This window comes from Physeter macrocephalus, chromosome 16 (genome assembly GCF_002837175.3).
Source record: "Physeter macrocephalus isolate SW-GA chromosome 16, ASM283717v5, whole genome shotgun sequence".
Taxonomy (NCBI): Eukaryota; Metazoa; Chordata; class Mammalia; order Artiodactyla; family Physeteridae; genus Physeter; species Physeter macrocephalus.
In genome coordinates this window covers 62,448,134-62,463,467 of record NC_041229.1, presented here as the reverse complement: position 1 = coordinate 62,463,467, position 15,334 = coordinate 62,448,134, and the positions used below count along the sequence as shown (strand labels likewise).

Genomic DNA, 15,334 nt, shown 5'->3' with positions numbered 1-15,334 from the left:
GGGAGAGGCCGCAACGGAGGGAGGCCCGCGTACCAAAAAAAAAAAAAAATTACCCCAAAGCTCCTTTACTGCCCCAGCAGAAAGTTCAAATTCCTTATCGTTTCCTTCCCTCTCTGGCCTCATTTCCGTCCCCTGCGTACCCTGTGTTTTGGTCATCCTGAACTCCTTGGTGTCCCGGGCACCAGCCCTTCTCTTCTACCATGGCTTTGAAGTGTTCACCTTTCTCCTTGAGGTTCCTTTTCCTCTTTGCTCAATGGGAGGATTCCTACTCATTTTCTAGAGCCTGCCCTAGTGGGTCACCATGTCTCTCTGGTCACCACCCTTCCCCAATGAGTGGTTGGGAACTTTCTTGCCTGTGCTCCTGTACAAATCCCCCACTGTCTCCCTGGAGGCGGGCCCTGCGTCCTCAGAACGTCGGACAGCACCCGGGACCCAGCAGGAGGGGGGAGTCGATGTGGAGCCGGGTACCTCGGGGAACTCTTTCACAGCAGCGACACACACATCCAACAAGAGTCACCATTCCTTCCTTTTGTGGTTTTACCCAACATTCTTCTTCAATTATAAACACACAGTTGGTGTCTCTGTGCTGTTTAAGCATTGTAGGCAAAGCACAGCTCCAAACCAGAAGGTTAAAATATCTGTGATAAGGCTTCCCTGGTGGCGCAGTGGTTAAGAATCCACCTGCCAATGCAGGGGACACAGGTTCGAGCCCTGGTCTGGGAAGATCCCAGATGCTGCGGAGCAACTAAGCCCGTGCGCCACAACTACTGAGACTGCGCTCTAGAGCCCGCAAGCCACAACTACTGAGCCCGTGTGCCACAACTGCTGAAGCCCACGTGCCTAGAGCCTGTGCTCCGCAATAAGAGAAGCCACCGCATTGAGAAGCCCGCACACCACAACGAGTAGCCCCCGCTCACCGCAACTACAGAAAGTCCAAGCGCAGCAATGAAGACCCAATGCAGGCAAAAATAAATTTTTTTTAAAAAGCAAAATATACATACATATTTGTGATAAAAATAATCTATTTGTGCTCATGCAAATGTGGCAACACAAACTCAGGCATGCAGCAACCTACACAGAGAAGCTCAAACCAAGGGATGGTGTTGTTTCCTGATAAAGAGATGTGATGAAAAATCTAGAATTCTGGTCTTTTGGAGATAACACATTCTGGATGGCCCTAAAAATGCATGCAGCTGGTTATGATTCCATATTTCCTTCTTAATACTCCCACATGGCATCAAAATTCCACTGGCCTTTCTAAAAGTACATATCCTTGATTTCATTTTTGTAGAGTGTAGATCGTGACCCATCATAGGTTTGTGAAATCAATTTAATGGTTGTGACCAGTATTCTTTTTTTTAATGAAATAAGTTTTTTTTCTCCAAAATGCATCACATGGATGTGTATTATTTCATGAAACTTTTGTTGCAGTTTTATATGTGTGTGTGTGTGTTGTGATGTAAAATGTCCTTCTTACTGTAAATCATAGCCAAGAGCATTCGAGGCACACTGCTCTATTCCATGTATAATCAAGAACTTAATGAAATATTGCGCTACACCCTACATTCTAAGTCTCTGTGAAGCACTGGAAATCCTCAAAGCCAGAGAAATGACAAACTTGGAATACCTCCCAAAAGTTATCCTTATTTGAGCATGGAAATAGCATCATCAAAAATGAGTGACTGAAAAGTTGGGTGGAGTTATATTTTCCCACTTATTCAGTGAACACTCAGGGAGCATCCTTCATTACCAGATACTAGGTTAGGAGCTTTCATACATGTTATATCATTTAATCACGACAAAAAGCAGATACTAGCAACCCCATTTTATGGAGGAGGAAACTGATCCTCAGAGAGATTAGGTAATTTGCTCAAGCACAGCAGCTCTAGGAGCCAGAGCTGGCTGTCGGTTCCCCTCCCTTTAGACACTAATGCAGCACAACTGGGCTGGTCCACCAGGACGTTTAACTGGGTCACACCTTCCTCTTTGGTTAAATGAATTTGTGCTCCTCAATTTTTGTCTGCTTCGAGCACAGTAGTTCTTGCATTTATCTGTTTTATACCTTCAGTTTCCAAATTAGATTTCGCTTCAGGAAAAAAAAAACCCAAACTCCAAAAACTGCACAGAGCTGTGTTAAGCAATTAATTTAAGGCTTTAGGTATGCTTCAATTTGCTAAGAACTACCTTAAATTTGCGCATCTATAGATACATGTGAACAGCAGATTACAAATAATCTTGAACCCTGTAGGACCTTCATGGACCCTCTAGTCTGGGAGTCAGACTCAGCAAGTTCTCATATTACAATCCAAATGCAAATCCATGTCAATCCTACTGAAGATTTCCTGGAGCTGTGAAGGTGAACTTGTCTCCTGCCAGCAAAATGGACTCTAAATCTATTTAAATGTCTTCTATTTCCCTGCTGCCCTCACTCCTCCCCCAACACCAAACTCCTTTCCCTATGGCTGGCTGCCCTCCACCACCTCTCTCTCTCCCCCAAATCTACTCTTCCTTCAGCTTCTTCAACCACACGGAGGGCCCCTTATATAACCTCCCACCGCATCCCACTCAGCAAACACATCTCACTCGGAAAAACAGAGCCTTATAGAAACACAGGTCACCTAATGGTCTCTGAGCATGGAGAGGTGGTGATGGTGGAGGGGGCCCAGGCTTAACTTCTAAGCCCTCCTCTCTGGATGGGAATGGGTGAAGCTCTGAGTCTGGCCCAGATATGTTTTTTCTTTCATACCCCTGGTTCCCCATCATGCCCTGGCTCATGGAGTCCCCTTCTGGTCTTGCCAGCTGATCCACTGATCTGCAATTGCTCAAGGACGCTCCTAAAGTTCAGAGCCATCCTCCTCAACTACGACGCAGGGCTCAGTGCTACTGCTATCATTAATTCTGTCCCTAGTTCCTACTACCAAGGAAGTCCAAACCCAGCAGAGCGGCCCCCTGGGCTCCCATGAACTCAAACACAACCTGTAAAGACAGTGAAGGAAGCTACACTGGGCTGGGGGGCTTTAGAGAATTATTGGCTTGAAATGGTAAGAGGAACATCTTCTGGGCTGAGGAGTCCTCAAAGACTCCCACGTGATTCAAAAGTCCTTTTCTTTCCTATTATTTCCGTTCTTGCTTTCAAGCATCTCATCTGGAGGCAGCAGCTGGATCTAAAAGCTATTCCCCTTAACAAAGTGCAGATTTCTCAAGGCCTTTGCTATTAACTCTTTGGTGCCGACCGACGTGCGAGAGAAGCAGGACGAGAGGTGGAGAGGATGGAGCGCCATGTGTGACAGCTTAGACTGCCAGACGCATCAGGGCGACCCACGGCGCTATCCCTGACTTCCCCTTGTTATCCTGAGGGTGTACCATTTCTCTTACTACTTCTTTCTCGGCAAGGACCCCTGGATCCTTATTCCTGATATAAGATTTAGTTCTAGGTGAGCCCACATTCACATGGTACTTTGGTTCCACACTTGAAGAGCAATGGAAGGGTCACATTATTTTTAAGCAGTAGGATAAGAGCCATTAGCGCTCAAACTGGGAATGGACGCTCTGCAACTTTAAAGAATGTAAAATTTTTAATGCAAGATCAGATTGTCTCACCCCCAGCGACTCGCCTCTGAAGACAATGTTGACCAGACCCTGCAGGCTGGAGAGGCGGAACTGCAGGCATGTGGCTGCCCTGTCAGCCTTCAGGGTCCTGTGATAACAACCTTCCACAGCCAAGGGGCTCTCAACGCATTCCTGGACCTTCTGTGCCAAAGTAAGTCCAATTCCCACACCCTCACCTTTCCACCAGGCTGACCCCCAGCCTGTCAACCTGAGATCCTGCTTGGATCCTACCTCAATCCTGAAAGCTTGCCATGAGGATCTCTGCCATCACGCTCTGGAACACAGAAGCCCACCCTGATCCCTGCCTGGCTCTTGGTTTGTTAGTTAGAGGCTGGATCTGCGGCCACAGTCATTGTCACTGGGGACCCCCACTCACCATCTTTGGATGGAAGCTTCCAGAACTAGGATGCAAGCACCAGATGCTCAGCCTCAGGATCTTGATGACGGACTGTGTAGACCCCTCTGCAGCCAGGCCAATTCCTCCATGCCCATCTCCCCCTCATGAATAGGTGCTGCCTGTTCCAGTTAGCTCTGCTCCCCGGTGTGGGCCCGTCCCCAGTCAAGAAGGAGGGAGATGCAGATGAGCCCAAGAAAAAGCACTGTTTGCATCCACACCTCCATGTCCCCTACAGAGACTTCATTAAGCATGCGTAACAGGAAGACCCGGAATGTTTACATTATTTAATTTTCATCAATCTTAATCCCTTCGGATGGCATCTGCTGTCTTGATTGGTTTTATGACCTTTCTCTAGTAAACTTTTTCAACCTGGACACTTACTGTCGTATGTACACTATTTAAGTAGCTCCACTCAGATCCTCAGCTACGTAGGAAAAAAAAAAATCGCACCTTTGTTTTCCTGCTCCTCATTCCCAACTGCTTCTCTTTCTGACAATCTGAGCACAGCTCACGATAGTCAGTTGATTACATTATGTAATTGGTCAATGATTTGCAAAGTTCCCCTTGCTTTTTTTTTTTTGTGCTACTCGGGCCTCCCACTGCCGTGGCCTCTCCCGCTGCGGAGCACAGGCTCCGGACGCACAGGCTCAGCGGCCATGGCTCACGGGCCCAGCCGCTCCGCGGCACGCGGGATCCTCCCGGACCGGGGCACGAACCCGCGTCCCCTGCATCGGCAGGCGGACTCCCAACCACTGCGCCACCAGGGAAGCCCCCCCTTGCTTTTTTTAGAAAACCCCCTTTCCTTATTTTTAAGCATTACAATGATCAATGTCATCACATTTCATTCTGATCTTTATTTAAAATGGGGGTGCGATATGTAATTCTACCACTACGGATTATAGACTTTAAACATACAATAGAGCTTTAGCTTGTAAATAAAAATAAAATAAACAAGCAGAGAATTAAAGTTAATGTTAGAGCTGCTATAATACTATTATTAAAAGACCATAGATTTTCATTTTCATTCTAAGCAAATGAAACGCAGTACATGGTAGGAGAAAATCGTGTGACTGATCTTCACTCTTAAGGAAACTGTGCCTTTTTCAACCCAAGGGAGCCATCGTAAGATGGAGAGCTGTCCATGGGTCCTTCAAATCCACACAGGGTTTGATTTTTCCTTTGGAAAAATAAGACATAAATGCAAAAGGAAAGCAGCTTTCCCCCGCACTTTATACTGTATTTGTGTCATTAAGAGCAGAGAGTCTCTCTTTTGGCCACAACTGTTTCAACACACAAGCTAATTAACCAAACACTGACAATTTGTTTCATTAGGAAAATTTTATTGAACGTCTGTCATGTGCCACTTACTTTGGTAGACATTGGACATATCACAGTGAGCAAGATGGATGAGTTGATATCATGACATCTTTGGGAATGGTTCTCTTCACTGCAAGGGAACACCAGTTGGGACAGGGGTGGGTGTTCGCCTATGTCCCGGATATTTTCCGTTTCAAGTAACAGACATCCTACCTCATAATGCTTACATAACAAAGGAAATTTATATGCTTACATATTCATAAAGGCCAGAGGTAACATTATGTTCAGGAGAGGCTTGATCCAGCAACTCAACCAGATGATCGAGGGTCTGAATTCTTTTTCTCTCTCTATTCTGCCACTTGTGGGGTTGGCCTCACCCTAACCCTGCTTCCTCTAGAGGTCCAAAAGGGCTACAGCTGTTCCTGGGGTGTATGCTTCTTTACTTACATCCAACAGAAAGAGAGAGCGTCTTTGTCCAAGCATTCACACCAAATGCTCTATAATACTCTCTGACTGAATCAGCTTAGATAGTACTAATCCCCATGGTTGGCTTGACTGGTTTAGCCCGGGACTAGGTCTTAGTTCCATTACTGGAGCCAAGGATGGAGCCAGTCTCCTTAGAATCCCCAAGGAGAAGTCATGGCCATCAGAAAGACATCCTGCTGTCTGTGTGGGTACCCACAGAACTAGGCAGGCTCCTTGTCAGCCCTCGTTCTGCTTTTTGTTCTTGGGGTGTGCGAACTAAAGCCATCTACCCCAACACAGCCATCTGTCTACAGAATGCACTCCACATTAACTTGCCTTTACTATTCTATTGCCTTCATTAACATTAACTTTACTATTCCCAGAGACTCTGGCCAAGATAGATGAAAGTTGCAGACAACATTATTGCTCATTACTGGGACTTTCCAAAAAACCATCAACTCTTCCTTAGAAAGTATCAACAGACAGTTTATACCCCAAAACTCTTTGAATCCTGGTCTCAAAATCCTCACCTTGCTGTGTCCACCTGAACTATTACATCATGATCTTTACCCAACCCTAACCAAGCTTCCCCATCCCCTGAATCATCCCCCTTGCCACAGTGAAAGGCCCACCTTAAACCATACTTGAAAATATCGATCAGACCCTGCCCTTCCCCTTCAATTACCAGGTAAGCAGTAAACTCAGCTTTGTCTTTTCAACAGGTTGTTCTGCTGACATTTGGCAGACAGCGTTCAACGGCACATCTTCTGAAAGACTCATTTCCAGGAGCAGTGGCCTTCTAGACATTCTGCCCTTTGCCATTATCGATGGAAAAATGTTGCCTGCCACATCAGTAAACAAAGGATGTTGGGGAATTCCCTGGCGGTCCAGTGATTAGGTCTCCCTTTCACTGCAGTGGCCTGGGTTCAATCCCTGGTCGGGGAACTGAGATTCTGCAAGCCACGTGGCATGGCCATAAAACCAAAAAACCAAAACCAACCCCCCCCCACCACCCACTGCAAAAAAAACCACAAAGGATGTTGCAGCCATCAAGCCTTCCTATTACAGCCTCCCCGACACAGTATGCCCCCCATCGAACCATCCCAGACAGTGCACCATGAGGAGACTCAGGATGAGAAAGCACAGGATACTGGCCCCAGATATCTGCTGAGGTGCAGATCAAAGGAATGATTTCAGTGAGCCCAGACACTTGCATCTTCCCTTACACAGAAAAGCGCTAAATTCCTTAACTTGAGATGTTTGGTTTTCTTTAATAAACAGTAATCTTGATGTTCCGACTACCTGGTCTTCGTTGCAAAAACTCCTATGTATCCTGGTTCCTCTCAAGTCTCTTTGGAGCAGTCCCACAGAGCTATCAGAGAGGCTGCGTCCTGGGCTGAAGTTCTCAGTTTGGTGAGCCCAGTAAAACATAATTCTCAACTTCTAGGTAGTGCATTTTTTTTCAGTTGACACCAGGATGCTCCACCCTTGCCTTGGACCCCTAACCCAGGAAGTACTCTCCTCCCCACAGATAATCACGAGGGAGTGTGGTTCTTTCAGAGGTCGGCATAAGCCATTCTAGTTCATTTCATTTACGGCGGAAGAACTGGCCCATCAGCCCACAGTATTAGCAGTCACGTCGGAATGCCATTCTCGGAAATGAGACTGCTGAAGGCCCAAGCCCGTTGTTAACCACTCTCTTATTTAATTACTATTCAAGTGTGCCGCAGGAACACTCCAGGGCAGCGACTGCTGGGGCAGGCTCATTTGTAAGAGAGGAGAGTCAAGATGCAGTTGACTTTCTGTTTGGGCAGCAATGTTATTTTCCAACACATTGTTATTATCTTTTGTACCTCTAGTGTTTACCTTAATGCTTCCGCAGTTTGTATGATTGCTATTTCTACAGACTCCTGGAAGAGTTACCGGTTTTGTACCCCAGTTGAAAATGAGAAAATGCTTAGCATCCTTTTTTTTTTTTTTCCCCTAAACCAGATAATTCTACACAAGAAGGAGGACTTGTTTGGGAAATACTGAATGCTCTTGGCTTTGTTTGCTGACCATTCCCTCCACCAGCTGGAAACACAACGCCCCATTAACACTAACCATGCCTACTGGTCCAAACTGCATTCTGGCCACTTACATCAATTGGCACAGATTCTAACAGGTTTGTTACATGTTTTTCAGATGCCCAACATGTAGCACATTTCTTTGTTCTTTGCAATCAGTTTTGCTTCAGTGGCCCTGCTGGTGTTTATGGATATTGGCATGCTAAATCCCCCAATAAAAATAGTTTATTTTTTGAAAAAATATAATCTCAATGATAAGTCCTTTATTTTGTCCAAAAGATGCATTCCCCCTATTTTTCTCTTTTTTATCTGCACAGGTAGGTGGAGTGAATCATTACCTGATGTAAAATTGCTGCTAAAATGTTCCCCTGGTGAGAAAAGCCAACCTGTGGGCTAATGTCCTTGTCACCCCTCCTGATCAGTTCTCATTCAGGGTACAGCAGTCTGCCATTCACCGTAGGGATGTCTGTGGTTTCTGCTTCCTCTGCCTCTTACGAAAGAAGATACTGAAGCCCTCTAGAACCTGGACACACATATCATCAGCATGAGGGGGACCTTCATGATTTACTAAGATGCCTAAGTTATTGTTCTGAATATTTCTCAAGTGCACTCGAAATGCAAAGCCACTACCATCAGAGGGCAGTTCATGGGAACCAAGCGGGGAACTGGTCTCTTCTCACGTCCTTCTCCTAAATGGAGAAAAGGTGACCAAAGCTTGGAGCTTAATAAGGACCATCTCCATTCGAAGAGCCCACTGTAAATTTAGCCTTGATACCTTTTACATCTTGCTGCGAAGTGACTTCTCCTTTGGACTCCTTTGAGTGGGAAACTGTGGGACTTTAGAACTAGAGGAACCCACCTGCTTTCCTTATGTGTCTCCTTCATTCATTCTTTCATTCATTCCTCAAATACTAATTTAATACCTGTGTAACAGGGACAGTATTTCCATTCTCTGTAAATCATGCTGTTCCATGCAAAGGAATCAATGTTATATGTTCCTACAAACTGAGGGCAAATAACATGATGATCAGATAGGTCAATGACCAGAGAGTCCCTACAGAAACAAAAGTCTCCAAAGCCAGGCCTGTCAAGAGAAAAGAGACACATCGAAATCCCAAATGTTCCCTCTACACATTGAGAGGAAACCTTGGAGATATGAACCTAAGTCATAGTATAAAGGAAATCATGCTCTGATATAAAGGAAGGTTCCACCAGCCGGAAAGAGGAAGTAGAGAACCTTTGGTAGGAGAGATGGGGGCTGGGGCTTGATGTGAGGTCCTGGCTTCACCCCTCAGGCTTGAAGTCTCGAGTTTCAGGTGGGTTGAGGAGGAAGCTGAAGGCAGAAATGGCCCCTGTGCCAACATGGGGCTAGAGGAACAGGTAGAATTGGCCACGTAACTTTATGGGCATGAAGAGGGTGCCTGTAATGGCACTGAGTCTCCTGCAGCTCCTGTGTGTCCCTGAATGCTTGGAAGATGTGGAAAGGAGGTGACAATATTGGCCGACAAGGTTTTGCGGGGGGGGGGGGGGGGGGTCCAGTAAGTGGGAAAGTGCCCTGAGGAGGGGCGCTATGGCCAGAAAAGCTCCTCCCCTCCTCCCCCTGCAGTATGGGGACGGGGGGGGGGGGGGGGGGGGGGGGGGCCCAGTAAGTGGGGAAGTGACCTGTACCAAGGGCTGCAAAGAAAACCTCTCAGGCGAGAGGTGCTGCCAGGCCTCAGAGATCTGCAGGGAAGTCAAGAGGTGCAGTGTGGCCTGGTCAGCCTCGAGGGGGTCCCAGCAGCACACGTAGTGACGACATCATCTGATGGCCAAAGACAAGCTGGAAGACACGCCCAGTCCGATGCAAGCACACAGATCTCCCCTTGTCACCAGGGCCTTTGCGCTTCTCTCGCCTAGGCGTCAGCTTGGGAAGGAGGAAGGAGACAGAAGGCAGGTTGCAACTGCCTTGGGCTTTCCCACCCTGTGCCTAGTGCCTGCTTTTTTCTTTCTGGTTTCAGTTTCCTTCTCTACTGGTCTAGTCCTCACCAGGACCCAAGGCCTACACACACTCAAACTCCCTGATGGGAACCTGATCTCCCACTTGGCTTTTTCCAGTCAACCCCTCCTCTTTCTGGGGAATCACTCCTCTTTCCTAAATCTGTTGTGAATAGCAGTTGGCCCAGAGTGATAAAGCTTTGGACTCCCTCACTTCAAAATTTTCTGGGAAGCAGAAGATTGGGGTCACTTGTGTCCATTTCCCTGGCCTGCCAGGGGCACACTTCTCAGCAAGTCTACTCTCAACACTCCTGCTGGAGTGGGACCAGGTCACACTTCCATGACCCCTGACCTCCAGCAAACTGGACCAGGGGTGGACACTTAACCCAAGCTGGGTAATCTTGGGAACGTGTGGACTTTGAAGACTCCAAGTAGGCCCTGGTGGGCACTTGACGGATAATATCTAGAGCTTGTTTACAGGGCCTGCTAGAGTAACTCCCAGTCGAGTCCAGGTGATGACATTTGCCTGAGCTGTACAGCTCTAAATCTACACCCTTAAGGCGGCAGAGGCTGGAAGATGAGGACTCTGTTTCTGCCAGGGTGTACTGTGCCACACCTGCCCCTAGTTATGCTGGGAATTGCATAACCCTGAGTTGCAGGGGGCTTCTGGCTCTTTGAGGTGGTCCTGCAGACTGTCAGACTAACCAGGTGCAGAGAGAAAATGCTGAGCTTGGAGACAGGAAGATTTGTTCACACCTGAGCACCCTTGAGCAGGACTTTGGGGTTTAGAATCTTACATCTCTGTCAATCAGGGGAGTGCTGTTGACCTTCACTGTGTATTCGGATTGGAGTCTATCCCTTTTAGAAAAGTAAAAACTGACTTAACCCAGTGGTGTCTGCAGTCTGCTCTTCCCATCAAACCAAGTTAACTACTTGTTAATCCAGAGGTCAGGCAGCACTTCACACGGAAGTGATGAAAACCTGGAACTATTTCTATTATTCTCCCCGGAGCTGCATGGTGTGGGCCAGCTCCACGTGCAGGGGTGGGAAAGGTGCCGGGATGTGGCCAGGCCAGCACCATCTTCTCTTGGATATATGGGGGAGAGAGGGCTGTGGGAGCTCTGTCAGAGCTCTGTCATCCCCTGAAGCTCCGTGGAGGGGATGCGCCTGTCCCCAGGGCCCAGGCAGCCCACTGAGGGAGTTTACACAGCTTCCCAAGCCTCTGACATCATGGAAAGAAAAGGGAGAGGCACTGGCTGACCTTTGAGTGTGCAGTGAAGCCATCCAGATTCTCTGAGAGAGAAACGGATTTCTGAACTCATTGGCTTTGAAGACTCCATCTGCCACCTGCTCTGGCAAGGTCAGGGTGTGCTGGATGCAGGCCCAAGCAGGCTGCCAGATCTCTGCAGGGCTCAGGGTTCAGTCCTAACCTGTCCCTCAGCCCCCAGCAGCGAAGAGCTTCTGCCAGGCCAGCCTCCCTTCGTACTAAATCCTAACTACCCCATATCTTCTCTCTTCTCTCTCTCTCTCTCATTCATTCTTACACAAATGCTTATGTACACACACACACACACACACACATCCAGAGAACTGCAACTTAATTGCTGTTTTGGTTTTACAGCAGAAAATTGAACGGTTCTTAGTGTAACAGCAACTTATCTTTAAGGCCAAGGAAGACAGGAGAAAGAACAGAACTGAAATACGTGTGTCTACATCCAGCCAAGTCACAAATGACCCCTTCTCCCAGTGGGAGGTCATGGCTCACCACCAGCATGTGGGGTGTGGGGTACGCCCAACCTTCCTTTTTCCCTCCGTGACCAACATTATGATGCGTCTTTGTGCGACAGTCCCATGAGGACACACAGCAACCCCTCAGAATGTGGGACATACATAGTAATGGTCATAAGTGGGAATTTTACTGAGCATTTACTGGGTGTTTCACATACATTAGATTGTTTAATCCTCACAATCACCCTTGTGGGAAAGGCGCCATTACAGCCACTTTACAGAGGAGAAAACTGAGATTCAGCGGGGGAAAAGCAAGCAACTGAGTGGCAGGACAGGGATTTGAATCTAGGTCCGTCCATGTCAAAACCGCTCTGCCCACGGCCGCCTCCATCCTGACAGCTGTCAGCAAAGCAAGGTCACCCCTCTGACACTGCTTTCATCTCATCCGGTACCACTGCCCCAATTCCGCTCATAACATGTTTATTCTTTTTTTTTTTTTTTTTTTTTTTTTTTTTTTTGCGGTACGCGGGCCTCTCACTGTCGCGGCCTCTCCCATTGCGGAGCACAGGCTCCGGACGCGCAGGCTCAGCGGCCATGGCTCACGGGCCCAGCCGCTCCGCGGCATGTGGGATCTTCCCGGACCGGGGCACGAACCCAGTTCCCCTGCATCGGCAGGCGGACTCTCAACCGCTGCGCCACCAGGGAAGCCCAACATGTTTATTCTTAAAAGGGAAAGTATTGCTTCTCCTCTCAGGATGGATCCGAAGTCCCAGGCATGTACTTCAAAGACACATGAAGCACCAGGGCAAGAAAACCCTCCCTTGGTTTGCCTTTCATATAAGGGACACTTCATTTCCTTAGTTCTGCTGCAACCATTGAGAAAAGACCACTGAATTCGCCCAAGTAATTCTAGCTGCTGTAACAAATGACCCCCAAGTTTCAGTGGTTTAACTCTAAAAACATGTATCTCTCACAAAACTGTCCAACACAGATTTGCAGTAAGCCAAGTGCTCAGGGTTTAAGGCATGGCTCCCGGGCAGCCTGTCATAGGGTGCTTCATCCTGGGCAATGAGGGCAGCCTCCCAGGCCCGCTTTCCACACGTTCCCTCCTGTAAGGTGCATGCGCCGTGCTCGGGGCCCCGGGTTCACAGCGCCATCCACAGTCACTCCCTGGCAAGGTCACTGAGACAGAAGTGCCTGTGCACACAGTCAGGGCTCCTGTCTCAGCCCCACGCCACACCCCTGATCCTCACTCCTTTCCCATTTCCTGTGTCCCGAGAGGCATAGAGCCCTGACAGTCTCTGACACTTCAGGTTACAAATAAGAATGAAAGTCAGCAGTGACTCTGTAAGGGCGCAAAAAGCCTATCACAAGTGCTCTAACTGCCCCTGCTAGTGACAGGCTCTGGCAGTCCACAGATAGACTCCTCTGAGAATTCCACCAGGAACTGAAGAAGTGATGGGCACTGTAGCTAGCACCAGTCCCCCGCACTGTGAAGTGGTTCACAGGTTCTATGGTCTCCCGTAGGGATTAATTTTGAGCCCAGGAAACAGTCTTCTCTTCTACGGCCTGAGGACAGAGGTGTCCTCAAGGACCTGCATATTAGGAGGGCTCTAGGCTCTCCTTGAGTATACCACCCAGAGGCCCTGAAGCTTAGAATCAGCCCACAGACCCTGTCCTGTTCTTCCCCTCTGGCAGGATCTCCAACAAAGAAAGGCTGTCCCTTCATCCCCTGGAGCCCTGCTGCCTCTCTGTGGCTGCCCTGCATGTTTACTTAGACTCTCCTGACTGGCCAGGGAAGCAGAATCCACACTGGTTGAGGCTCTGGTCTTGGCCTCTCAGGATGGCTTTGCAGGGAACAGAGCTGCCTGCCCTGGGAGAGTAAGAGGAAGCTCTCTGCCTGGAACCCACCCTCTCTGGTGTCCCTATTCCCAGGGGCTCAGTTCTCTTTGCTTCCCAAGAGCAGGAAGGACTAATCCTTCATGGACAAGCTCATCCAAGCATGACACTTGCTTCCTTGGTGCCCCTGTAGCACTTGATGTAGATGATAATGCTTATGATTGTGAACTTCAGTGATTAGTTTACATGCCATCCTCTCTCTTATGATCTATAACATCTTCAAGGGAAGGAAAGGTTTCTTACATCTATATTTTCTCTAGATAATATGGCATTTGACCCACAGAAATGTCACTTAGTGAATGCGATTTATTTCTGAGAGAATGAGTTAGTAAATAAAAAAGAGGGTGAGTCACTGAGTAAGGATGAATGGGGGAAGAATAAATGAGAAGGAAAGGATGGGGGAGTGAGTGAATGAATGAGGGTGGGAGGCAGAACCATGGTCCACTGCCTCCAAGTATCCACTCTCTTCTTCTACCTTGCAACCAGAATCCTGCTTTTTCAGTTGGGCACATTGCCACTGACAAAAAGAATACACTTCCTACCCTCCCTTGTAATCATACATGTCTGTATGACTAAGTTCTGTGACTAATTTAAATGGAAGTAGCAGTGTTGCATAAGACATCAAGGAAAATCCTTTAAAAAGGGATGTGTGTGCTTTTGGCTCTTGTCTTCACCTTTCTATGGCCTGGAAGATATGTGATGGCTGGAGCTTAGCAGCCATGTTGTTCAATGAGGTGACCTCAAAAAAAAAAAAAAAAACAAAAAAAAACCACCTCACACTGGGACAGGGAAGCAGAAAGACAGAAATCTAGATCTCTGTCAGCCACAGAGCCACTTAAACAGCCTAGACAACCTTCCTAGACAACCTTCCTCTGGACCTTTTTTATGTAACAGAGAAATAAATTTCAATTTCACTTGTTATTTTGTGGTTTGTTGGCTTGGGGGTTTTTATCATATACAGTTGATACTAACCAGTTTGCCCAGAATCACAGGTTCATGGTACAGCCAGTCTCAGAATCCATACTTCCTCTCTCCCAGTCTCAAGATTTTTCTGATGCTAGCTGTAAGTCACTCTGTGATGGCCTGGACCTCCACACTCACTCAGATCCTGCAGATGTCCTCCAAATGTCAACCCAAAGCCATAACATGAAATAAGAGAATCTTGATCTTTTTTGAAAACAATCAAAGTAACAATCAAATCCCTGATCAATGTTCAAAACCTACCAGACTGGCAGGGAGCACAGACTCAATCTCAGATTGAATGCAATTCCCAACAAGTGGTCCCAGGAAATGCAACCAGGAAAACACATCGATGACCAGGGACCCTGGTACACTCACATTTTTGGTGGCTCCTGCATTTCAACAGTAAAGCATTTATTCTTCTGCAAAGAGGAGAACGTGGGAGTAGGGTCTTACCTCCACCAGGGAATGCCAGTGTGCAATGGGCTTGCGCGGATATGACAACATTTCACTCCAGTGGTCTCTGCCCAGCCTCTCAGCTTCGTTGCCTACTTGACACACGCCGATGATCTCATTGTGACCTACACTGTGAAAATGGTGCACAATAGTTTTTTCCTTAAATTTTGGTATGTAAGAGCAGCAACTACTCAGTTAAACTGATGGAGGAATGAGGGAAGGGGTGGTCCTTTTCATTCCCTAATTTAAAACTACAGGCCGAGCTTAATAGCCACTAGGACTCGGGTTCCAATATTTCACTTGGGGCACAGAGAGGAAGACCAGAATCTGGCCCTCACACAGCTCAGCTGTTGGAACACTGGCATGGCTTAGCTTGTTCCCAAGAACCTGTGTTGGAAGAACTCCCTGCTGCATGCAAAGGATGTCACCTCTGGTTCTGGAACAAAGTTGACCTCAGGCCTCC

General features: G+C 47.6%; 1 protein-coding gene across 2 annotated transcripts in view; it reads right to left on the bottom strand.

Annotated features, from left to right (window-relative positions):
- The window catches only part of SYT9 (synaptotagmin 9), a 196,336-nt gene that overhangs the window by 33,313 nt on the left and 147,689 nt on the right, over positions 1-15,334 (bottom strand). Inside the window, exon 6 of one of the 2 annotated variants that reach the window (XM_055091631.1) lies at positions 14,872-15,001. In XM_055091631.1, the coding sequence (XP_054947606.1) occupies positions 14,872-15,001 (130 nt within the window). Of the gene's footprint in view, positions 1-14,829; positions 15,002-15,334 lie in introns of those variants that run through there. The other variant, XM_024118965.2, reaches the window with a different exon arrangement.